We start from the raw sequence: 26,024 nt of genomic DNA, 5'->3' as shown, positions 1-26,024 counted from the left end.
GTAGAATTGGTATTAACTCTTCTTTAAATGCTTGGTGGAATTCTCCTGTGAATCCATCTGGTCCTGGATTTTTGTTGGAGATTTTTGATTACTGATTTAATTTCTTTGCTGGTTATGGGCATGTTTGAGGTTTTCTCTTTTTTTTCCTGATTGAGTTTTTTTTTAAGATTATATATATATATATTTAACAGAGAGACAGATCACAAGTAGGCAGAGCAGCAGGCAGGGCAGGGGGTGGGGAGCAGGCTCCCTGCTGAGCAGAGAGCCCAATGTGGTGCTTGATCCCAGGACCCTGGGATCATGACCTGAGCCAAAGGCAAGAGGCTTAACCCACTGAGCCATCCAGGTGCCCCTGTTCCTGATTCAGTTTTGATAGTTTGTGCTTTGAGGAATTTATCCATTTCTTCTAGGCTGTTCAGTTTGACATACAGCTTTTTCTCCATGGGCTTTATGTCCACTTCACCCTGCTGGTGACTTCTCTTTTCCTCCCATGAAGATGCTGTTGTTACTTGATTTGCTTCCTGTTTCCTCAGTTTTCTTTACTCTTAGCTGCTTCTGCCAGTTCCGAGTCCCAGCAGCACACAGCTTTCCATTTCAGCCTCCAGAGGCACTGCTTCCCCCGTTTCTCCTTTACAGTACCCCCTGCCAGCGCGCCGGCCTGGCCCTCCTCTCCTGCCCACCATCTGGTCCAGTTTTATAGCAGCACTGAGGTTTTCAGCCTGTTATCACCTAAGGTCTTTCTTAGATCATCTTTATGTCATGGGCTCTGCCTGGATTTTCTTTTTTTTTTTAAAAAGATTTTATTTATTTATTTGAGAGAGAGACAGTGAGAGAGAACATGAGAGGCGAGAAGGTCAGAGGGAGAAGCAGACTCCCCATGGAGCTGGGAGCCCAATGTGGGACTTGATCCCGGGACTCCAGGACCGTGACCTGAGCTGAAGGCAGTTGCTCAACCAACTGAGCCACCCATCTGCCTGGATTTTCAACTGCAGATTTAGCACCACCCTGTGTACTATGACAGCACTTGCATTTTTAAAAAATCTCCACAAAAAATTAATTTGTGCACTGAAAGAATGAAACTGTACCTCTTTAATCAATTCAACAAATGATTTCCCATATCTCACATCAAACATTAGTCATAGAAAAAGGTAACACTCAAGTTCAACATTTTTACAGATAATTTTTGAAAAATTACTTGTTACAGTAGTCTTTGAAACTCTACACAGATGCTCGTCTTTTTAAAAAATATTTACTTAATAATTCCATTACATGCATCAGGTTTGCTTTGGAAGGGTACAATCGGATTTGTACCTGTGATATTTTTGTCCTGTTAATATTGGCATCATGTTCATTTTTTCTGCCTTAATCTGATGGATTAGCATTGTGCTCCAAGTAGAAATGTGCAACGTATCTCCGAAACTCTAGGAGGTCTAGAGCGGTGCCCGGGTTACAGGCTCTATGTAGTTGCCAGGCGTTGTTCATGGCCACATCAATTATGTAACTCACCAAAATTGAGTACCATTTCTTGCTTCTTATTCTCACCCTGTACTTGGAAATGATTTGATCCATTTTAGCGACACCTTCCCTGCACTCACCATACAGTTTCACTAGGGCCGGCTGAGCTCCCTGGTGGACGTCCTCCTCATTAGTAGAACCCCTAAACTCCCGGGCTGGTGCTATGCCCACAGCGTTGGAGCACAGACTGATAATGCCATCGCCATGCCAACGACACAAAATTATCTCTTCATTTTCTTCTACTCGGAAATCAAAATATCCCTTCTTCATTTTCCTCATATGTTCTGCATTCATGAGGGGACATTTTTCAGTCCTGTTCTCTCGAATTGTTCCTGTTGCCCTCAGTCCTTTTTTCTTCAAGGCTGACACCAATTTGATACTCGTAAAGAAGCTATCAAAAAACAGGTGGTAGGGATACTGGCCTCTCTCTAGAAGAACATCAGCAAAATGCAGCACTAGATTCCCACCTAAACCCAGATCGACATCCTTACCCACCATCACTGCTGAGTCTTCTTGATAAGGCTCAAACCACACCAGATAACCCTGTGTGGTTGTGCCACACCAGATTTTATAGCCAATTCTAAGAGGTTTCCCATTCAGGAACTGGTCACTGTCAAAGCATTCACACATCGTCTTACCAAAATAATAGTACTCTTCCAGGGGAGCATACAGGAGGAAATTTCTATTCATTTGCTTTATGAGAGGCCTCAACTTTGTAAACTTATCTTTTTGATCTAGATGGCTATTATCTGCAAAATGTAGGTATGAGAAAATCAATTCAAATCTGTCCCTTCTAATTGCATCTCTAACCAGGTTCTGGTCAGCATCAGAGATGTCCCAGTACATTCCCCTTCGGGGACGCCTCACAAATCCACTCAAAAGCAAGATACCCAAGACACACCTTATTTCCGGAACTGTGACATCCAGGCTGACATTTTTCTGAGATGCGTAATTATTGGTTTCATTGACAATCATGTTGAATATTTCATCATCAAAAAATAACTCAAAGAGCTCTACTGGGTTCAGCTTCTCACTCTTGAGATTCAAAAGTCCAGAATCCAGCACTGACCAGCTTGGGAAGTTGGGTTTAATGTCTCTTTTGGTCCAGTTCTTCTCTGGTACATCTGACATCTTTAGCTTCTTTTGAGCGTGGTGGGCCTCAAGCTTATTATCTTCTTCCACATCTGAGTCCCCAGAGAATGCAAGGCCTTGGAGCAGTTCACTCACCCGAGCTCTGTCCTTTCTCCTCCCCTTGCGGGTCATGTCTCCTGCAGCATATTCCAAGGAGGAGATGTGCATTCGGGCCCACAAGTCACCCGGGTAACGGTCCTTCAGGGTGTTCAAATGTGCAACTGTCCTGTCAGCAGGGACAGAAGTACAAGGTGGCTGGGGCATGCCATCTCTGGAATGAAAAAAGAAAACAACACAAAAATCCTTAGTCTCACTATAACATGAATCCTGTGTGATTACCTGCTTCTCACTCCTAGGACCTAACGCTGTGGCCTCTCCCTGGCTTGTGCTCACTCCTCCCGACAACCAGCTGTGAGTCTGGAAGGAGGAGCTGGGCATCTCCGGGCAGCACCTCCCTCTTTGGGAGCAGGTGGCAGATGCCCCAAGCTCCTTTTGGCCCCAAGCTGTACCGGGCAGGCCTGTGTAGGAGGTGGTCTGCTGGGGGGCTCCTTTCCTAGCCAAGCTTCTGTTGGTAATGAAGTTGAGGTTTCCAGAATCATCTCTTTTACTCCTGTATCTCCATCAGTTCGTCTAAAACTTGGACAAGGAAGGGGGTCGTTGTTTACTGGGCTCCCTCAGCACTTCTGAGTGTGAAGGATTAAGTCTCTCCCAGCTCTACGTTCAGCTGGGGGACACACTGTTCTGGGGAGAAACTTAAGAGAAATTAAAACTTAACTGCCGTTGAACTGGTTTTTATGGGGTTTACAAGGAAGGAAGCTAATGTCACCAAGACGAGAAACATTCTACACACGTTTCTTTTTTTATCTGAGAAGTTTGGATTATCCCCACTCGTGTCCTCTTGGTAAAGAAACAGTCTAGACTAAGGGGGAAAGACACTGAAAAGAATGTTATAACTTCCGCAGCATGCATTTACTTGTTTGCCTACAGCACTTGTCCCGGGTGTCTCCAGCGCGCACGCGCGGCCCATTCGGGGTCGCCTAACGTTCCCGCTGCGGGGACCCTGTGCAGAGGCCGCCGTCCCGTCTTTTCGTGTCGCCGCCCCACGCCTCTGCCCTCCCATCTCACGGCCCCTCCCCGCCTCCTGCTTCCACTTCCCTTCCTGCTCAGTCGGCTGACCCCGCGGTCCGCCACCTCAGCCCCTCCCTGGCCGGGATCGTCCCGAGCACCTGCCCAGGGACCTTCTGCAGCCCGACTTCAGCGCCGGGTCAGGCCGCCATTGGGGCTTCTCCAGTCCTCGCCCCCGCGTGGGCGCCGCTCCCTGCTCACCCTGTCGGTCTCCGAGACTCGGCCAGCCACCACCCTGTCTGGAGTCCTGCTCCCCGGCCCCTCGCTCCCCGCTCCCCACACTCCACCTCTTCATCCTTCTCAAAGCTTCAGCCCCACACCCTCGCGCCGGCTCCAGAGAGGCCCCAGAAGGGCTCAGGCAGAAAGTGCCGCTGACCCTGCTCCCGCTCCCGCCACACCCTCCCCCCCAGCTCTCGACCCTCTCCGGCGCCCGCGTGGTTCCTCCTCGGCCTCTCTCCTTCCCACCTCATCTGCAGCCCCAGACCCCCACCCAGCCCCGAGTCCCGTCCAGATGGCCCCTCCCCGGCCCCACGCTGTGCCCTCCCGGTTGTGCCCTGCAGGGACAAGGCACTTCCTGACCCGGTGGAGCCAAGGGAAACCGGGTGGAAAGCCGGAGCGTAAGCACAGCGGCTAGAGTCCAACACCGCTCTTCCTCCGCCTCTCCCATCAGCTCATCACTGATCCTGGATCCACACCGTGTAGCTCGTCGGGCCTGTGACAGAAACCCGAGCAGCTTTCCCAGACCATCTGCTCGGGGACAGTGGCAGGCTGCGACTGTCCTGCCAGCAGCCGGTGCCTCTTCGAGTCAGCTCGTCAGAAAGCCAGGGCTACCGGAGGCAGCTGCGGTCCAGTAAAGGCCGGAACCCGGTCCACGCCAGTCCTTCCAATCCCGTTCCCGATACTCGGTGCCACCAGCCTCTTTCCGCCAGACGTCCCCGGAGTCCCTTTCAGCCAGTGGGAAACGGGAAGCCGGGCAGGGCCTCCGGGAAGCCGTCTGCACTCTCGGTCCCGGGAGGGCACATGTGTAGAGGCGGCCTCCTGCCCGCTGTAGACCTAGTACTTGGCGCCGCAGGGACCGTCCTGCAGTCACGGGGGTCAGAACTGGGTGATGACACCGGCTGGCGAGTAGGAGCCTCCTCCGGCTGGTCTGAGCACAGGCGGTGCTTCTCTCCGCGAGTCCAGGCAGCGGTACTGAGCAGAAGCGAACCGAGACACCTCCTCGGACTGGGCAGTCCTGCGGCCGGTAGTCTGGCCCGGAGAAGTGCCCCACGAGGGCGTGGAGCGGAGTCAGCCGCGCGCAGCGGTGTCCCTGCCGAGGGCCCGCGGGCTCCGTGGCGGCTGTGAGTACTTGGACACACGCGCAGGTCTGAAAACGTGCCAAAGTGCGTATTTTATACAAACACATATTGACGATGGACGCGCCTCATGGCCCAGAATGGTGGGAGGAGGAAAGGGGAGCGAGTAGCAGGAAAAGGAGGTAAAGCAGCTGTGGCTGGCGGGGCCGCAGCGGGTGGACACTTGGGGAGTCAGGTTTCTGGGCTCTGAGGCCAAGCGCCCCCGGCGGACACCACCGGATTCCCACTGCGCGCGCACGAGGACTCACAAAGCGTCATCTCCTTCGGTGGACCTTGGCTCAGGCCTGTGGACTTTATGAACAGTTTCACTTTTCTTAGGATTTAAGACATTTCCGCTCTCACTCAGCTGCGGTTTGGAGCCCCCCCGCCGCTGCCCTGAGGCAGGCTAATTTCCCCGCAGTATTTCCTTTCTCCTCTCCTCAGCTCCGAGGGGCTCATGGCTTCACCCGAACGCAGCCCTCTGCCTCTGACCCGGTCCCTCCTGTCCTGCGAGAGGAGTCCCCGTGCTCCATGCCCGCAGTCGGCACCAAGCACCCGCTGCTGTCTTTACTTCCTTCACCACCAGCCACTTTGCTAACGCGAGGTCTCTCTCCACCGCCACGACAGGCCTCACTCTTGTCTAAATTCTCTGCCTTCTCTGGCTCTTCTGTGGTTCTACAAAGACCTAAGTGCGCTCAGGGAAGGAGGAAAGGTAAACGGAGTCAGGATGGGATTCTTGGAGGCAACTGTGCCCAACTGAAGGTTTTGTGTAATGCGATACTGGTAGGTCACGGTGACTCGGGCCTCCCGCAGTGACAGAAGTGAGAGTTACTGGTCCTGCACTGTCCCAGGGAAGCAGCTGTGGACCAGTGGACACTCACCTACTGGCTGTTCCTGGGGCCTCAGCAGCGTGCTCCGTTTCTTGAGAAGTTTCTGTCTTTGCATTAAATAATCCATCTTCAGTTACAACTTCTTCAGCTAAAATAATACAATTTATATGTCATCTGTTGCCTGAATTAAGAAAGAGGAAAACAAAAATTTCCAGAGTAGGGAACAGAATTGTCTTTTTCAGGGAGCTCTACGGCCAAGGTGGGGCTCAGACTCACAACCCGAGATCGGGAGTCGCCTGCTCTACTGCCAGAGCCGGCCAGGCGCCCTGGGAATAGGATTTTCAAATTAACGTAATCATCAGGCGTCCCAGGAGTGCTGTCCCGCGGCCCTACAAAGTCTGGCACAGTACGGGAAGATAATGAGGAAGGTCAGTTAGCTGGGAAGAGGGTCTAGCAAGATAAAGCACATTTAAAGAAAATTATGTGAGGACAATAGTCTTTTTGGAGCGTGAAGAGAGCTTCTCTGAGGTAAAGAAGGGATCAGGCAGAGGCGTGTGTGCGGTTTCCAGACTGGAGATGTCTCAACCGGGCACTTACGTGGAACCCTTTATAGGAAAGAAGACGGGAAGCAGAGGAGTCGTGAGGGGGTCAGGGAGTACGGAGGGATGAGCGAGAAGGTGACCAGAGCCAGTAAGCTGAGTGATGAGTGACGGAAGAAGATGAGGGGATGTGAAAGGGCAAGGGCTGGGACAAGTCCGCAGGCAGAGGACAGAGAAGGGGAAGGGAGAGCGACGGGCTGTCGGGAATGTTGGCTCACAAGGGTCATTCAGAGCTAATGCCAGGAGAAGGTGCGCACAGACACAGGACTGGCCAGAGGCTGCCCTCACCCATCAGACAGACATCTGGAACCTTCTCCTGAGCCGACTTCCCATGGGGGCTCCCGGGGATCTGACTCAGAGGTGGCCACTGCTCTGTGACAAGGGCCTGGGTGGCTTCTTCCTCAGTCTTCACTGATGTCTAAAAAGGCAAAAGACGGCCTCTTAGTCTTCCCTGTGGTAAAGCTGGGGGTCCTGTTGTGAAGGGCGCGTCCCCCCACTCCAGGGGCAGTGGCGCAGCCCCCCCCACAGGGCCGTGCTTTCGCTGAGGGTCTTGGCGGCGGGGGGGGGGGGGGGGGGGGGGGGGTCATTCTTGCCCCTCTCCTGGCTGCTGGTGGTTGGCAGGAATCCGTGTTCTCTGGCTTGTAGATGTGTCCCTCCCGTCTGCCTTCACACAGCCTTCTCCTAAGGACAGCACCAGACCTGCGCCCGCCCTGATCCCGGACGACCGCATCTCACCTGCATCCCATTTCCAAAAGTGTCTTTCCAATAAGCTAACGTTCACAGGTACCTACAGTGCTAGGGCTGCAGAGTACCTTTCAGGGGGACACAGTGCGACCCACAGCATCAACTGTATTGATTTAAAAACATGTAGATGACTTCTTCTCTGTACAGTTATTTTCCTAAAGATAAAATATTCGTTAAGAATAGACGGCACAAGAACTAATTAGAAGCCACAAGAAAGGACCAAGGGAGGGGAGGACTCCACGAGGACTGACTCCACGTGCTTTGAGAAAACCGATTCAGCGACACAGGCCTTGATGGAAGACTTAATAATTAGGTAAATGACTAGGAAAATGACTGAACCACTGAGAGGCTAAGGGGTGGTGACGGGAAATTTTGCGTTACCATCGTTACCATCCTGAAGGTCAGGTCTGTGCCAGAAAACCAAGAACGGGAAGGAAGAATCCTGGAAGCCAGGTGGGGGAGATACGGCGGAGGCGCCCAAGATAAAGCGCACGCAGGGGTCTGCCTCTTCCCTCTCACACTGAGACGTGGCTGTGCCTCCTGTCACAGCGCAGACTAGGGCACGCGCAGGTCACCCACACGGGCCCCGCAGGAGGCATCCGTGCCCTGACCCGTCACAAGCTGCTGGAGAAGCTCCCCACGGTGAAGGCCGCCAGCCTGACAAGGGCAAGGAGGAGATGGCGGGAAAGCGGGCTGCCACCTGCCACACCCCTGTGAGCCGGCACCCTGCTCACCTGGGACCCTGCTGCGTCCTCGCCTCTGACTGGTCGCGGGGGAGCAGGCCCTGTGGGGGAGGAGACGGGCGTCCTGTCTGAGCCACCGGAGCCTGGAGCAGTGCCCTGGGGGGGGGGGCGCTGCACAGCCTCTAACATGCCTGAAACTGAGGTGGCGCGCCACAACTGTCCCCATTCTGTCCGGAACCTAGTTCTAAAACTGCAGGGTCCCCCACCCGCAACACCAAGTGGAACTCTTCAAGTGCTTTATAGCAGTGCCCTGTCACATAAAGCGAATTTTAAAGTCACAGATGAAAATAAGCAGGAGGAAGAAGCTAGTGCTCCAGGGAAACCTGAGCCGGGGGGGGGGGGGGGGGGGGGGGGGGGGGGGGGGGGGGGGGGGGGGGGGGGGGGGGGGGGGGGGGGGGGGGGGGGGCAAGGGGAGACGGGACTGCAGGAGAGCTGCGGGAGCGGAGCAGACAGCAGCAGCGGCTGTGTGCGGGTGTGTGCGGGGCGCGGGGGGCTCTCTGGGAGACGAAAACCCTCCCACAGACGAAGCCACTGTAGGCAGGCGGTGGAAAGGCGGGCAGTCCGCCTCGTCGGAAGCCGCCCATCCGAAAGGGACCCACAGTGATCAAACAGGAAGGAGGACTGCAGGGGCCGGGCACCGTGCTGCTGCTTGAAAAGAGGATTTCCCGCGCAGAATAATCCCGAGTCCAGATCCTCATCTCCATTTATCCTGGCAGGTGCAGGGGCATCGGAGCGAAGTGCAGCGACAGGGGGAAGTGGAGAGCCATCCAGGGGAGATGGTGCAGCAGGACGCGCTGAGCTTACCTGGTCCCGTGGGTAGGACGAGGTCGCACCTGCTTCAGCGCACACAGCCCAGAAAATGCCGCAGAGACTGGCAGGACAGACTCTCGCAAGCGAAATGCAGAGAAGCAGCCACGTGAGAGAAGACGGGAGGGCGGAGGTGCGGTCAGCAGGCAGACAGACCCTTGCCACTGTCTGTGGAGGGGGGCGGACACCCTGGGCACCGAGAGGGGAGAGCAGCAGACCCCGCCTGGCCTGGGAACCACGGCAGGAGATGAAGCCCGGAGCCTCTGGCTTCGGAAACAGAGCAGCCGGGTTCCCCCAGGGCATCCGATCAGGGGTGCTTCAGCGGGGACTTTAAAGATCCCCTGCTGAGCTCTGGGAAAGGCGGGCGGGAGGAGACGGGAGCCCCGCTGTCTGCCACCGGGAGACGCAGAGCAGCATCAGTGTGAGAAATGCCCGCGGTCTGCGGGCACGAGCTTTGTGTGCCGCCCTCTGAGTGTCCTGCAGCCAGTGGGGGCCGGGCCAGTGCTGCGCTCCCCGCAAGCCTCCGCCCCCTATTCGCCTCCAGCCACAGTCCCTCCGAAGCAGTTCTGGGCGCTGCAGTGCCCTCCTCCCTGGGACCTGGATGGCCCTGCCACACCACAAGGCGCGTCCACATGCTCAGGGCCTCCCAATCTGGCTTGTGGCAAGAGTTTTCTAAAGAGGCTCCTGGCCACCCCTCACGGCCAGCCTTACCCACAAGCTGCCAATGCCACAGCCCTGCCCCCTCCAACGCACCCTGAGCCCAAGCCCATCCAGACCCAGGCCACATGCCTGGCAGTGTGCCAGCAGTCCCCAGAGGGGCCAGCCCCACTCTCCCCCGGGGCAGAGCGGGGCAGACATCTGCTCTGAAGCTGCGCGGGGGTGGACACGGGGTACCTCGCGACTCGGTGCCACTGCCTCTTTGGCAAACACTGGGACAGTCTCAGCTCGAGCCCGAGGCAGCCTCAAACTGACTCACAGGGACCTAACGAGGCTCCAGCAGGCGGAGGGAGCCCCGAGGGCATGCGAAGCTCCCCCAACAGCCCTGGGGCGCACACAACACAGACCCCCCACGCATGTGTCCTGATGAGTGGGGCACGTTGCCCAGCAGGCGGAACTCCCCACGAGGCCGCTGCTTAGAAGAGCCGCAGACAGCAGACCGTCCTAACACCGGAGGAGAGACAAATGAGACCGAGAACATGGTCCAGATGAGACAGGCAAGTAAAGTACCCGACAGATTCAAGGTAATCACTGGACTTCAGAGCAGAGGATCTCCATGAGACCCTTAAAAAGACAGGAAAGATAAAAAAGAACCAATCGGAGGAGAACAACAAATTAAAAATACACGAGAGGGAATAAAGAGTAGACAAGGAAGCAGAAAAATGGATCCATGACCTGGAGGATAGAGGAACAGAAAGTAATCAAGCCGAACAGAAAGAACAAAGATGAATAAATGATGAAAATAGATCAAGCATGATAACTGACATTAGAGGAATCGCAGATGTGAGGAAAGAAGGGAGGCAGAAAATTTCCTTAATAGCTGAAAATCTCCCCAATCTGGAAAAGGAAACGGGATTCCAAATCTAGAGGCACAGAGAGCCCCCAGTGAAGTCAACCCAAAGGTGGTCTGCACCAGCACACACGGAAATCAGGAGTGCCTGGGTGGCTTAATCAGTTAAGCCTCTGCCTTCAGCTCTGGTCATGATCTCTGGGTCCTGGGATGGAGTCCTGAAGTGGGCTTCCTGCTCAGTGGGGAGCCTGCTTCCCCCTTTACCCTTCCCCCTGGCTCATGGTTGTTCTCCCTCTCTCAAATAAATAAATAAATAAATAAAATATCTGGGGGATAAAAAGACACATAGTAATTAAAATGGCAAAAATTCAGGAAGAGAAACTTTTAAAAGCAGCAAAAAGAAAACCATTACATACAAAGAAAAACCACCTAAGGGTATCAGCTGGTTTTTCAGGATAAACTACACAGGCCAAAAGGGAGTAGCGAGTTATATTCAAAATGCGCAAAGAAGGGGCGCCTGGGTGGCTCAGTGGTTGGGCCGCTGCCTTCGGCTCAGGTCATGATCTCAGGGTCCTGGGATCGAGCCCCACATCGGGCTCTCTGCTCGGCGGGGAGCCTGCTTCCCCCTCTCTCTCTGCCTGCCTCTCTGCCTGCTTGTGATCTCTGTCTGTCAAATAAATAAATAAATAAATCTAAAAAAAAAAAAATGCATAAAGAAAACAACCTGCCACCCAAAATATTCTATGCAGAAATGCTATCACTCAGAATGGGAGAGGAAAAGCTTCTGAGACAAACAAAAGTTATAGGAACTTGCCACTAAACCAGCCGGACAAGAAACGGTGGAGGGACTCTTGAGTGGGAAGGGAAGCCCGTACTCAGAAATAGGACAGCAGGGAGGACGCGAGGAAGAAAATCAAGTGTAGCTGTAAAAGTCAACCAAGGAATCCACAAAGCAGAAGGATGTGAAATATGAAACCACATACCAAAACCACGGAGGGGGAAGAGTAAAGAATGGGTTTAAACATAAGCAGCCGTCGACTTAACACAGACTGCCGGGTGCAGATACTATGCACAAGCCTAATGGTAACCACAAATCAAAACAGTGAATTGCAAAAAACGAAGGAATCCAAGTAATCTTACTGAAGAAACTCAACACACCATGAGCAAAGAAAGCAAGAGAGCATGAGGCGGACGGAAACTCCCGGCTCCAGCCCCTTTTCCGCCCCTGGCTCCCCTTTGGCCAAGGAAAGACCAAATAGCCATCCCATTTGACTAAGACAAGATAACAAGTCTTTGCTCCTGCTGAGACAAGAAAAAGACCAGGTGCCCAGTCCTGTTTAAATAAGAAAGAGAAACAGCCCCCTAAGTGATTTAGCACTCTCTTGACTTACCTCCACATAGATTATACTTCCAAGTGGAAGGGCCATTTGGCCTTGAGAGACCTCAAAAACACCCTGTCACCATCCCCCATTGCCTGTAACCATAAAAACTTCTCCTAACCCTGTCCGGCGCTCAGTCTTTGGGAACGATCCCACTGGGCCCACTAGCGCTAATAAAGCTGTGTTCTCCCGTCTCTCCGTGTGCCATTTCAGTTTCCTCAGTCACCTGGGATTTTCCGCAACAAGCAGAAAAGAACTTTAAAAAACATAAAAGAGTAACAAAATGGCTCTAGGCTCTGTGTACATACCTATCAATAATTTTTGACTGTAAAAGGAATAAATGCTCCAATCAAAACACAAATGATGGCATGGACAGAAAAGCAAGACCCGGCGCTATGCTGCCCACAAGAGACTTCAGCCCTAAGTCCCAGGCGGATGGGAAGTGAAGAGACAGAAAAGCAGTCATCGGGCAAATGGAAGTGAAAGGAAGCGTGGGTAGAACACTTCTATCAGACAGAGTATACTTGAAAACAGAGACAAGAGACAAAGACAGATATTACATGATAGGAACAATCCAACAATAAGATATACCATTTGTAAATGCTTATTGTATCCAACATGGGAGCACCTAGATGTATAAAATAGTTAATAACAAACATGAAGAAACTGCGAGTAATGCAGTAACAGCAGGGGACTTGAACGCCCCGCGCACATCCCCGGACAAGTCACCCAAACAGAACATCAACAAGGAAACAGTGGCTTTGGAGGACACTCTGGACCAGACAGATCTAACAGAATCAGAACATTTCATACTAACGCAGCAGAATACACATTCTTTTGAAGTGTACACAGAATATTCTCTAGAATGGATCACATATTAGGCCACAAAACAAGTCTTACAAATTCAAAAAGACTGAAATCATCGTTTCAATAAATGCAGAAAAAATACTTGACAAAGTACAACATTCAGTCGTGATACAAACCCTCAAGAAGGTTTAGAGAGGACATACCTCAACCTAATAAAGGCCATATATGAAAAAATCAAAGCCAACATCACAGTCAGTGGTGAAAACTGACTTTTCCCCTAAGATCAAGAACAAGACAGGAATTTCCACTCTCACCACTTTTATTCAACGTAGTACTGGAAGTCCTTGCCACAACAATCAGGACAGGAAAAGAAATCAGAGGCATCCAAATTGGTATGGAAGAGGGAAACTATTTGCAGTGACATGATATTCTATAGAGAAAGCTCTAGAGACCGCCAGGAACCTATGAGAACTAGTAAATGAATTCAGTAAGGTCACAAGACACAAAATCAGTATGCAAAAGTCCACTGCATTTCTATACATACACTTGTAAAAAAGTAGCAGAAGGAGAAATTAACAAAACAGTCCTATTTACCACTGCACCAGAAATAATGAAATCCTGGGAACAAACTTAATTAAGGAGGTGAAAGACCGGTACTCTGCAAACTACAAACCCTGGGTGAAAGAAACGGACAATGAGGGTGCCTGGGTGGCTCAGTGGGTTAAGCTGCTGCCTTCAGCTCGGGTCATGATCTCAGGGTCCTGGGACCGAGTCCCGCATCGGGCTCTCTGCTCAGCAGGGAGCCTGCTTCCTCCTCTCTGCCTCTCTGCCTACTTGTGATCTCTCTCTCTCTGCCAAATAAATAAAAAAATAATCTTAAAAAAAACAAAAACAAAAACAGACAATGACCCAATCAGAAAGATACTCCTCCTCATATACTGGAAAAAGAGTACCTGGTAAAATATCCTCACTATGCAAAGAAACCTACAGATTTAATGCAATCCCTATCTAAGTACCAACGTATTTTTCACAGAACTAGAACAAATAGTCCTCAAATCTGTGTGGAACCACAAAAGTTCCCAAATAGACAAAGCGATCATTAAAAAGAACAAAGCTGGAGGTGTTATAATCTCCGATTTCAAGCTCTACTCCACAGAGGCAGTAACTAAGTAAGATACTGGCACAGAAATAAACACACACATCACCAGAGCAGCTAGAGAGCCCAGAAATAAGCCCATGATGTTATGGTCAATTAATTTTCGACAAAGTAGGTAGAACATGCAATGAGGAAAAGGCAGTCTCTTCACAAGCTGTGCTGGGAGAACTGGACGGCCACACAGAGGATGGAACTGCCACGCTTTCTGAAACCATACACAGAAACTGTAGACAAGAGCGCAGGCAGTATTGTGTCTGAAATTGTCCATAACATTTTTTTATATGTCCCCAGTGGCCAGGGAAACAAAAGCAAAAATAAACGATTGGGGCTTTATCAAAATAAAAAGCTTCTGCACAGTAAAGGATACAATCAGCAAAACTAAAAGAAAACCTACCGAATGGCAGAAGCTATTTGCAAATGACATCCAAAATATATAAAGAACTTAACACCAACAAAATAAATAATCTAACTACAAACTGGGCAGAAGACACAAACTGGCATTTCTCTGAAGACAACATACAGATGCAAACAGAACCATGAAAAACATGCTCAGCATCACTCAGCGTCAGGGAAATGCAGATCCAAACTAGGAGATACCACCTCACACCGGTCTGAATGGCTACAACCAAAAACTCAAGAAACAAGTGTTGGTGATGATATGGAAAAAAGGAACCTTTCTGCACTGTTGGTGGGAATGCAAATTGGTACAGCCACTGTGGACAACAGTATGAAGTTTCCTCAAAAAAATTAAAAACAGACCTACCCTACAATCCAGAAATCCCACTACTGCATATTTACCCAAAGAATATGAAAATGCTAATTCAAAAGGATATAGGCACCACTGTGTTTATACATCATAGTGGCCAAATTATGGAAGCAAAGTGTTCCTCCACAGATGAATGGATAAAAATATGGTATATTTCTATAGTGGAATATTACTTGGCCATAAAAAAGAATGAAATCTTGCCATCTGCAATAACATGGAAGGATATCTAGATCAATATGATGCTAAGTGAAATAATTCATAGAAAGACAAATGTCATATGATTTCACTCACATGTGGAATTTAGAAAATAAAACAAAGGGAAAAGAAATCAAAACAGACTCTTGGAGTGCCTGGGTGCCTTAGCTGGTCTGCCTTTGGCTCAGGTCATGATCCCAAGGTTTTGGGATCAAGCCCTGCACTGGGTTTCTTGCTCAGCGGAGAGTCTGCTTCTCCCTTTCCCCTTTCTCCTTTCTCCTCGCCCTGCTCATGCTCCCTGTTGCTCTCTCAAATAAATAAAACCTTATACAGGAGGCAAGAGATCCCCCCAAAAGATCCACCTAAGGTGTTCCACACCAAGACACATAGTAATTAAAATGGCAAAAGGACATCATAAGGAGAGAATTTATTTTTCAAAAGATTTATTTATTTGAGAGAGCATGACTGGGAGAGGGGCAGAGGGAGAGAGAGAAGCAGACTTCTAGCTAAGCGGGGAGCCCAGTGTGGGGCTCAATTCCAGGACCCTGAGATCATGACCTGAGCTGGCGGCAGAGATGCAGCTGACTGAGCCACCCAGCATGCACCTGTTTAATGAGACTCCAAACTTTAACCCTGTAAGATGTTGCCACATGATCTCCCCATTCCTCCCTCACGCTCCTGCTAAATAAACCCTACCCTTTAGCCATGCTGGTTGACTTACTATCCCTTGAAAATACCAGCACAGGAAAAGGGATGCCAGTAGCCTAGGAAGTGGTCTTCAGTTCATGTAGTCTCAAGTAACCTGGAGAAATGTGCTGGGATGATAACTGGTAGGCCTTTAGCTAGAGTCTCTAGAATACTGAGGAGCTAAAAGGATATATACTTTTTAAAAAGCACTTGAAAATGACAAGACTTGCTTCCTGAGGGCCCAAAGAGCATTCTCATCCCGATCACACACACCATAGCAGTGGTGCCTCCCTGCAGGGATGCAGGAAACCGCAGCAGGGCATCACTCTGCCCAGATGACCGCTGGCTTCTGGCTCTGTGAGCCATCTCGGGCAGCTTTTAAGAATTCACGTACCTGAGACTGTCTCTTCAATAAATGGTGCTAGGAAATTGGACAGCTAGGTATAGCAGAATGAAACTCGACCATTCTCTCACACCATACACAAAGATAAACTTGAAATGGATAAAAGACCTCTATGTGAGGCAGGAATCTATCAAAATCCTAGAGGAGAACATAGGCAGTAATCTCTCTGACATCGGCCACAGCAACTTCTTTCAAGATAGGTCTCCAAAGGCAAAGGAAACAAAAGCGAAAATGAACTTTTGGGCCTTCATCAAGATCGAAAGCTTCTGCACAGCAAAGGAAACAGTCAACAAAACAAAGAGGCAACCCATGGAATGGGTGAAGATATTTACAAATGACACTACAGACAAAGGGCCGATATCCAGGATCTATAAAGAACTCCTCAAACTCAACACAAAACGTCAAAAAATGGGCAGAAGACATGAACAGACACTTCTCCAATGAAGACATACAAAGGGCTAACAGACACATGAAAAAATGTTCATCATCACTAGCCATCAGGGAGATTCAAATCAAAACCCCACTGAGATACCATCCTACACCAGTTAGAATGGCCAAAATCAACAAGACAGGAAACCACGTGTGTTGGAGAGGATGTGGGGAAAGGGCAACCCTCTTACACTACTGGTTGGAATGCAAGTTGGTGCAGCCACTTTGGAAAAACAGTGTGGAGCTTCCTCAAGAAATTAATAACAGAACTTCCCTATGACCCTGCGATTGCACTACTGGGTATTTACCCCAAAGATACAGATATACTGAAAAGAAGGGCCACATGTACCCCAATGTTCATAACACCAATGGCCACAGTCGCCAAACTGTGGAAAGAGCCAAGATGCCCTTCAACAGACAAATCGATCAAGATATAGTCCATATACACTATGGAGTATTACGCCTCCATAAGAAAAGAGGAATCCCCAACTTTTGCATCAACGTGGACAGGACTGGAAGAGATTCTGCTGAGTGAAATAAGTCAGGCAGAGAGTCAGTTATCATATGGTTTCACTCACTTGTGGAGCGTAAGGAATAACAAGGAGGACACTGGGAGAAGGAGAGAAGTTAGTTGGGGGAAGTCGGAGGGGGAGATGAACTATGAGGGACTGTGGACTCTAAGAAACAAACTAAGGGTTTTGGAAGGGTGGGGGGTGGGAGGTTGGGTGAGCCTGGTGGTGGGTGTTAAGGAGGGCACGGATTGCCTGGAGCACTGGGTGAGGTGCATAATGAATCTAAGAACACTGAAAAAATTAAATTAAAAAAAAAATCATTGAGAAAAAAAAATTCACTTATATGAAAGAATCTCCCATCCTATGACCGCTGTTATCTTTTGGTCAATCATCCTCACCAGTCTGACAACTGCCCACTTCCATTCATTCCCCCGCTCCTATCTCCAGTGAAAATGAAACTGCTTCCAGCAGATGAATATTCTAAGTAAGTGGTAATGTCTGCCCACTGTGGGGCTCCCTACCACCTCTCAACTTCACATAAACCATTCTGGGGCTTTATTGTAATGCTGGCTTTTCATAGCTGAGGAAATAATATAGAACCATCAACCATGAGGCACCTGGGTGGCTCAGTCATTAAGCATCTGCCTTTGGCTCAGTTTGTGATCCCAGCGTCCTGGAATCGAGCCCCACATCGGGCTCCCTGCTCAGCAGGGAGTCTGCTTTCCCTCTCCCACTCCCCATGCTTGTGTTCCCTCTCTCGCTGTGTCTCTTGTCAAATAAATAAGTAAAATCTTAAAAAAAAAAAAGAACCGTTAGCCATGTAAGTAGGGTAATATCAAGGCCTATTTATGCTGTATGCTGTGGGTAAACACCACAAGCAATGTGAGCCCGATACATTCTCCTCTCCCTCTGATGACATTATTACATGAACCATTTACTCTACACTTACTGTCAAAATACCAATATTCACAGATTATCACTTCTTGGGGGTTCTTCTGGTAGAGCTCTGGAGGTTCACACTTCAAGCCAGTTACCCTGGGCAGGAGCTGGAGGCTCTGACTCTCCAAAGAGGCTCCTTGATACTCTGACACCAATGGGTACATGTCCTGTCCCTGAGTACAGACACAAGCCTGAGGACAAAAGGTTCACCTTGAAAAGGCATCCTGGTGGGAAGCAGACTGCACAGTACTTAGGGACATCTTGCAGAGGGCCAGATGAGCCGCGGTCCTCTTTTAAAGCGGCAGCGAGTAAGACAGAGGAGCAAGACAGGACGGTCATCCGTGCAGTAGACAAGGACTGCCCATGCACCAGGACTCGGACTTTGTTCCACACGCGGAGCTTGTGGTGACAGAGCAGAGGCAAGGCCCACGCAGAGTCGCCGCCCAGGAAGGCAGGAGAACAAACGGGGGTGGGTGTTGACGCTAGTGGGTGGGACTTTAATGAGGAACAGGGTATGTGCCCGATCTCAAACCTCTCCCAAGGGTTACTTACGAATTAGAAGAGGGAGATGGTCACTTTACACTGCAGACATCTGACAGACCCCCCTTAGCCTCATAATGGGACAACACATCACCGTGTGCCTCCTGACGGGACGCACGGAGAACACGGAGCTTCTGGGGTTTCTGGCCTAAATGCACAAGTGGGACTCCATTGTGAGAAAAGTAGAAGACAAACCCACATTTATGAGTGTTCTATAACGTAACCAGTTTGTCCTCTTCAAAAATACCAGTGTCATGACAAAGGAAGACCAGGCAGCTATTTCAGGTTCAAGGACACTAAAGGAAAGTGATCAGATGCAGCGCGAGCCGGACTGTATCCTGGGAGCAGGAGGACACTGGACAAAACCACTCCTGGGAGGATACGGCAAAATGTGAACACGGACTCCTCTGTATATCATAGTACGTAACAATTTCAATTTCCTACAACTTGATTTTTGTGTTCTGGTTACACAAAATAGTGTGCCCGTGCTTCGGAAATCCGTATTGAACACTTAAGTGTTCCTACATAAACAAGTAAGGTGTCCCCGAGAACCCCTCTGGTTGAAGAAAACACAGCGTGAGTCTGTGTGTGACCCACACACCGTGCAGGTGCGGAGAGGATGGGGGCAGCTCCCACACGCAAGGGGGCACATCAGGATCCAGCATTCACTGGTGAATCTGGGTGAAGAGGATACAGGAGTTCTCTGTGCTACCTTTCCAGATACTTCTGTCAGTTATAAATTATTTAAAAGTAGTAAGAGAGGCTCAGTCAGTCAAACATCTGCCTTCGGCCCAGGTCATGATCGCTGGGGTCCTGGGATCAAGTGCCACATCACGCTCCCTGCTCAGGGAGTCTGCTGTTCCCTCTGCCTCCTGCTCCCCCTGCTTGTGCTCACTATGACAAATAAATAAAATCTTCAAAAAAAAAATTAAAAAGTTCAAAACTAACAGTCAGGGGCGCCTGGGTGGCTCAGTGGGTTAAAGCCTCTGCCTTCGGCTCAGGTCATGATCTCAGGGTCCTGGGATGGAGCCCCGCATCGGGCTCTGCTCAGCAGGGAGCCTGCTTGCTCCTCTCTCTCTCTGCCTGCCTCTCTGCCTACTTGTGATTTCTGTCTGTCAAATAAATAAATGAAATCTTTAAAAAAAAAAAAAAAACTAACAGTCAGGTATTCACCAACCTGCTGTCCTGGGTCTCCCGTGTCTTTCTCCAGGTCCTCCAGCGCGGCCACCGCCTGCTCCCCGCTCTCCGGCTGCTGCTCCCGCACCCAGGCCTGCAGCTCCTCGGGCAGGATGGTCAGGAACTGCTCCAGCACCAGCAGCTCCACGATCTGCTCCTTGCTGTGCGTCTCGGGCCGCAGCCAGCGTCGGCAGAGCTCCCGCAGCCGGCTCAGCGCCTCGCGGGGCCCCGGGGTCTCCCGGTAGCAGAACTGCCGGAAGCGCAGGCGGCAGAGCTCCTGAGCGTGGCGGCTGCTCTCCCTCGAGCCCCATGTCTGCTCCCAGGGGGGGTCCTCCTCCTCCACTTTCACAAGGCTGTCTCCGTTTTCAGGTGTGAGGCCTGGCAAAGCTTCATCCATGCTGAGCTTAAAGGAAAAGGTTCACTTAGCCCAGATCTACACTTTAAAAATGTTGTTCCACATCCGAGATGTAAGAATGGATCAATAATGTATTAATAAGAGCTTCAGAACTCCGGAAACATGTATTTTGTCCCCACCGTTTAAGTCATGCTCACAAACAGAGCCTGCTTGCCTGTGTTGCCAGTGACCATCAGAATCTATCTTGAACCCTAAGGGGGCTGAGCCGGCAGGTAAGGGACGTGAAGGATGGGAGGCAGGAAGAAGGCTCCAGCAGCCTCTGCCTCAGCCGGAGCGAGGAGAGAACTGGATCCGTGGCAGAGCCAAACCTACTCGTCTGTGTGCTTCCCACAGAGAGCCCACCTCAAATGCAGGGGAGACAGACTGTTTCCCAAGTCTCCTGTCCCCTAGAATTTCTTAGGATGAAATTTTGTCACTCCTTTCCTCAGGAGGTGGAGTCTGTTTCTTCTTCCCTTGAGTCTGTGCTGACCTAGGACTTGCTTTGGCCAAAATGTTTTGCAAAAACGGCTTTGCAAGAGGAAGCATGTCGCAGCCCTTGGCACACTGCAGCGGGCCTGCTGCGCTCTGGGAAAGCCCGGACTGGCCGTGGACGGGACCCCAGCGGCCCCAGCTGAAGTCCAGCAGTGCCCAGCTCCCAGCTGATCACAACACAGGTAACCCCACCAATAGAAATGGCCAGTCCGCCCACAGAACCATGAAAAATAATAAATTAAGGACGTTTTAAGACACTGTTTGGGGTTTCAACTAATTTTTTAACATAAGAATAGGAAACTGAAACACATGCTTCAAGGTTTTTTTCTCTCAGTTCTCTCTCCTTTTATGATCTCATTAATCCCAATTTCAGCACATCTCTATTCCAAGAATACACAAGCCTCTGGCTGACTCCAACTCACCTTTTTGTTCCTGACGCACATCATAAAATGCCAGTAGGATGCCTTCCAGATCCTCCTGGGTCATAAACTCAACACATCCCAAGCTGAAATCGGAGTCCGTCACAGCTGCACTCACTGTTCTCCCCACTCCCACTGGCATCACCACCACCCCGATGCATTCAGGTTTAAACCCTGCCCCTTTCCATAAGCATTCTGGGTCCAGGGAATCCTCCAGAACACCTCTTACAGCCACTCCCTCCCTTGTATTCCCCATTACCACCGACGACTACAATAACGTTCTGTGTGGTATCCCTGCCCCACAGCCTGCTCTATTGTCACTGCATTAGTATTTCCTAAGGCACCATTCTGACCACGTTCAACACAACTCCCCCACCAAAAACAGGGTTTCAACTCTTCCTCTGTGGACTGGATTCAGACACCCCAGGATCTGACCTTCCGTGTTTTTTTATTACTGGTTTGTCATTCAGTAAACTACCAAGCACATTATTTTACAGGCACAATGCTAACCCCAAATTAAAAGACAGTCCCTATTCCCTAGAAACCCCAAAATAAAAGACACAGTCCCTACCCCCTTTGCAGACTCCTCACGTCACTGCCATGTTGACCTGCTCGACTTTTCCCCACCCACTTTGTCCCTCATGGCCAGGACGGCCCTTACAGGAGGGCACATTTCCCAAGCACCAGTACAAATGCCCGCCTACACCTCCTATCTGACGCAGGAAACCCCTCTGTCCTCAAGGATATTCTCTCCTCAAGGAGATCCTGGATCTCTATCCAGGATATTCCCAGAAGGGCCAGCCAACCGGCCATCCAAATCCAGTCCCTCACCGGCTCCCCCCACCCCACCCATACAAGGACAGAGGCTCCTTCCAACAGCCCTTGTGAGCCTGGCTCCCGCCCCCCACCCCAAGTCAAAGGCCCCGTCCACACAACCACAGCGAGCCTGGCCCCCAGCCCAAGAAGTCAAAGGCTCCATTCACACAGCCCCAGTGAGTCCGGCTCCTGCCCACCGAGGTCAGAGGCCCCGTCCACGAGCCCCAGAGAGCCCGGTTCCCATCCCTCAATAACAGAGGCCCCAGCCACATAGAACGGCGAGCCGGGCTCCCGTCCACCCCACCATCCCCTGAGATCAGAGGCTCTGTCCACATAGCCCCAGGGAGCCTGGCTCCTGCCACCCCGAGGTCAGAGGCCCTGAGCACACAGCCCTGGCAAGACCAGCTCCCGCCCACCGGGATCACAGCCACGTCCACAAGCCACAATGAGCCCAGCTCCCATGCCTTGATGACTAAGGCCCTGTCCACACAATCCCAGAAAGCCTGAATCCCACCCCACCGAGGTCAGAGGCCCTGTCCACAACCCCAGCAAGCCCGGCTCCCGCCCGTTCCACCGCCCAAGGTCAGAGATCCTGTCCACACAATCCCAGGGAGCCCAGCTCCCGGCCTGTCCCTAAAGGCTGAGTCCGGACAGTCCCAGGGAGCCTGGCTCCTGCCTTCCGAGGTGAGAAACCCTATCCACACAGCCCCAGGGAGCCTTGCTCCCACCCCCAAGGTCAGAGGCCCCATCAACAAACCCCAGCCAGCCCAGAGCCCGTCCCTCGATGACAAAGCCCCTTCGACACAGCCATAGGGAGCCCTGCTCTTGCCCCTTCTGCCCCCACCAACCCCGAGGTCAGAGGCCCCGTCCATACAGTCCCAGGGAACCCAACTCCCACCTTCCAAGGTCAGACGCTCTGTCCACACAGCTCCAGCAAGCCCGAATCCCACCCTCCGAGGTCAGACGCCCCGTCCACACAGCTCCAGCGAGCAAGGCGCCCGCTCCTGGAGCTCAGAGGTTCCATCCAGACAGCCCCAGCGAGCCCGGCTCCCTCACCTGACGACAGAGGCCCCGTCTACAGAGCCCTAGCGAGCCTAACTCCCAGCCCTCTGGCCCCCAAAGTCAGAGGCTCCATCCACACAGGCCCACCGAACGCAGCTCCTGCTAAGGTCAGAGGCCCTGTCCACACAGTCAGAGCAAGCCCGGCTCCTGTCCACTGGGGTCAGAGCCACGTCCACAGAGCCCCAGAGAGCCCAGCTCCCCCCACCCCACCCGAGGTCAGAGGCTGCATCCACAAGCCCCAGCGAGCCCAGCTCCTGCCCCCCTGCCCCAGCCCCCCAAGGTCAGAGGCCCCGTCCACACAGCCCCAGTGACCCCAGCTCCCGCTGCTCTGCCGAGGTCAGAGGTGCCCTCCACGAGCCCCAGAGAGCCTGACTGCTGACCCCCGATGACAGAGGCTGTGCATAAAACCCCAGCGAGTCCTGCTCCTGCCCGCCCCCCACCCCCAGGTCAGAGGCTCTGTCCACACAGCCCCAGAGACCGCAGCATCCGACCACGGAGGTCAGAGGCCCCATCCATACAGCCCGCAGCAAGCACGACTCCCGTCCCCGAGGTCAGAGGCCCTATCCACACAGACCCAGGGAGCCCAGCTCAGGCCTTCCCGGGTCATAGGTCCCATCTGCAAATCCCAGCAAGGCCGGCTCCTGTCTTTCTATGAGGCCCCGTCCACACAACCACAGCGAGCCTGGCTCCCCCGCCCACCCCCAAGGTCAGACACTCTGTCCAAAAGCCCCAGGCAGTGGGCTCCCGCCTTCTGAGGTCAGAGTCCCCGTCCACACAGTCCCAGGGAGCCTGGCTCCCACTGCCCCGTCGAGGTCAGAGGCCCCATCCACAAACCCCAGCAAGCCTGGCTCTCGTCTGCCGCCGACAGGCTCTGTCCCCAGGACCCCAGCAAGCCCAGCCTCCACTCACCCAGGTCAGAGGCGTGTCCACACAGCACCAGTGAGCAGCTCCCCCGACCCCACCCAAGGTCAGAGGCGCCGTATACATGCCCCAGTGAGCCCAGCTCCTGTCCCTTGAGGACAGAGGCCCAGTCCATACAGCCCTAGTGAGCCTGGCTCCTGCCTCCCCGCAACCCTGAGGTCAGAGGCCCTGTCCACTCACCCCCACCGATCCCAGCTCCCACCCTTCAAGATCAGAGGCCTGTCCACACAGTCTCAGCAAGCCCGGCTACGGCCCACGGAAGTCAGAGGCCTGTCCATACAGCTCCAGCAATCCCGAACTCCCACTCCCAGAGGTCACAGGTGCCGTCCACACAGCCCCAGCGGGCTGGGCTCCCACCCACCGAGGTCAAAAGCCCCATTCACACAGCCTCGGCAAGTCTGGCTTCCACCCACCGAGGTCAGAGCCAAGTCCACACAGCCTCCGCAAGCCCGGCTCCCCAAGGTCAGAGGCCCCATGCACAAGCCCCAATAAGCCCGGCTTCCGTCCCTCGACAACAGAGTCCCCGTTCACACGGATCCAGGGAGCCTGGCTCCCGCCGGACGATGTCAGAGGTCTCGTCCACACATCCTCAGCGAGCCTGTCTCCTGTCAAACAAAGACAAAGGCCCCATCCACACATCCCCAGCGAGCCTGGCTCCTGCCCCTCCTGTCCCCCGAGATCAGAGGCTCTGTCCACACAGCCACAGGGAGCCCGATTCCCACCTTCCGAGGTCAGAGCCCCATCCACACAATCCCAGTGAGCCCGGCTCCAGCCCACCAAGGTCAGAGGTCCCGTCCACACACCCCCAGAGAGCCCAGTTCCCACCTTCCAAGCTCAGTCACCCCATCCACACAGCCGTAGCAAGCATGACTCCAGTCCCTGAGGTCAGAGGCCCCAGGGAGTCCGGGTCCACACAGCCCCAGAGGCTGGTTCTTGTGTTCCCAGGTCAGAGATCCCATCCATATAGCCGCTGCGAGGAAGACTCCCACTCCTCCCACCCCGCCCCAGAGGTCAAAGATTCCGTCACCACAGCCACAGCGAGTGCGGCTCCCACCTTCCCAAGTCAGAGGCCCTGTCCACACAGCCCCAGCAAGCCTGGCTCCTGCCCACAGAGGTCATAGGCGACGTCCACACAGATCCAGTGAGCCCAGCCCTCACCCCTGGATGTCAGAGGTTCCGTCCACACAGCCCCAGGAAGCCCGGCTCCTGTCACCGGACGACAGAAACCCAGTCCACACAGCCCCAGCGAGTGCAGCTCCCACCATCCAAGGTCAGAGGCCCTGTGCACACTGCCCCGGGGAGCCAGGCTCCCACCTTCCGAGGTCAGATGCCCCATCCACACAGCCCAGTAAGCCCAGCTCCCCACACAGCCCAGTAAACCCAGCTCCTGCCCACTGAGGTCAGAAGCCCCATCGGAACAGCCAAGCGAGCCCAGTTCCTGCCCACTGAGGTCAGACGCCCCATCCACACAGCCCCAGGGAGCCCAGCCCCCGCCCCCAAAGTCAGAGGCCCTGTCCACACAGCCCCAGTGAGTGGCTCCCACCTTCTGAAGTCAGAGAGCACGTCCACACAGCCCTAGCAAGCCTGGCTCCCACTGCCCCACCGGGTCAGAGGTCCCCTCCCGTCCACAAGCCCCAGCGAGCGGGGTTCCCATCACCTGACGACAGAGCCCTGTCCACACAGCCACAGCGAGCCCGGCTCCTGCCCTCCCCCCATCAAGGTCAGTGGGTCCGTCCACACAGCCCCAGGAAGCCCAGCTCCTGCTTTCCCGGGTCAGAGGCTCCGTCCACGCAGGCCCAGAGAGCCTGGCTCCTGACTCCCCCCAGCTCTAAGACCCCATCCACAACGCCCCCGCACACGGAGCCCAGCTCCAGCCCTCCGAGGTTAGACGCCCAGTGCACCCAGCCCCCAGCAAGCCTGGCTCCTGCCCACCAAGGTCCGAGGTACCATCCACAAGGGCCGGGAGCCCAGCTCCCATTACCCGACGACAGAGGCTCCATCCACACCGCTCCAGCGAGCCCGCCCCCGCCCCCAGAGGTCAGAGGTTCTGTCCACACAGCCCCAGCGAAGCTGGCTTCCGTCCCCCGACGACAGAGGCCCTATCCACACAGTTCTAGCGAGCCTGACTCCCGCCCCCCGAGGTCGGAGGCCCCGTCCACACAGCCCTAGAGAGCGCATCTCCCATCTTCCGACATCAAGCGCCGTCCACAGCCCCAGCGAGCCAGGCTCCCGCCTTGCGAGGTCCGAAGCCCCGAGCCCCACCACAGCCGGCGTGACTCCCGCCCCCAAGCTAAGAAGCCCCGTCCACACAGCGCCGGCGAGCGCGGCTCCCGCCCCGCGCCCGAGGCCCGAGGCCCCGTCCACAAGCCCCCGAGGCCGGCTCTCACCGGGCGTCCGGGCCGCACGGCGGGCGGAGGCGGCTGGCAGGGCACCTGCGGCGGCCGGAGCACCCCGGGGGCGCCAGGCGGGCGCGCGACGCCTGCGGGTCCGACTGCTGGTCAGCGGACCCAGAGCTCAAGGAACGCGTCCAGCACAGACGCGGCGCCCGCCACCGGCTCGGGCTCGGGCTCGGGCTCCGGCTCCGGCTCCGGCTCCG

General features: G+C 53.3%; 1 protein-coding gene across 5 annotated transcripts; it reads right to left on the bottom strand.

Annotated features, from left to right (window-relative positions):
- Positions 1–1,066: 1,066 nt before the first annotated feature.
- Positions 1,067–26,024, bottom strand: PGBD1 (piggyBac transposable element derived 1). 5 transcript variants are annotated; one of them, XM_059399626.1, is made up of 6 exons: positions 25,816–26,024; positions 20,633–20,715; positions 19,326–19,727; positions 6,823–6,952; positions 5,987–6,083; positions 1,067–2,917 (listed from the first exon to the last, which is right to left on the bottom strand). In XM_059399626.1, the coding sequence occupies exons 2-6, from the start codon at positions 20,654–20,656 to the stop codon at positions 1,363–1,365; spliced, it is 2,208 nt and encodes a 735-aa protein (XP_059255609.1). In that variant the 5' UTR covers positions 20,657–20,715; positions 25,816–26,024; the 3' UTR covers positions 1,067–1,362. The 5 variants fall into 5 exon arrangements, with proteins under 5 accessions (XP_059255609.1, XP_059255610.1, XP_059255611.1 ...); XM_059399627.1 differs by lacking the exon at positions 20,633–20,715; XM_059399628.1 differs by lacking the exon at positions 20,633–20,715 and having other exon boundaries at positions 19,326–19,722.

Source organism: Mustela nigripes, chromosome 5 (genome assembly GCF_022355385.1).
Source record: "Mustela nigripes isolate SB6536 chromosome 5, MUSNIG.SB6536, whole genome shotgun sequence".
NCBI lineage: Eukaryota > Metazoa > Chordata > Mammalia > Carnivora > Mustelidae > Mustela > Mustela nigripes.
This window is presented reverse-complemented; position numbering and strand designations above follow the sequence as displayed.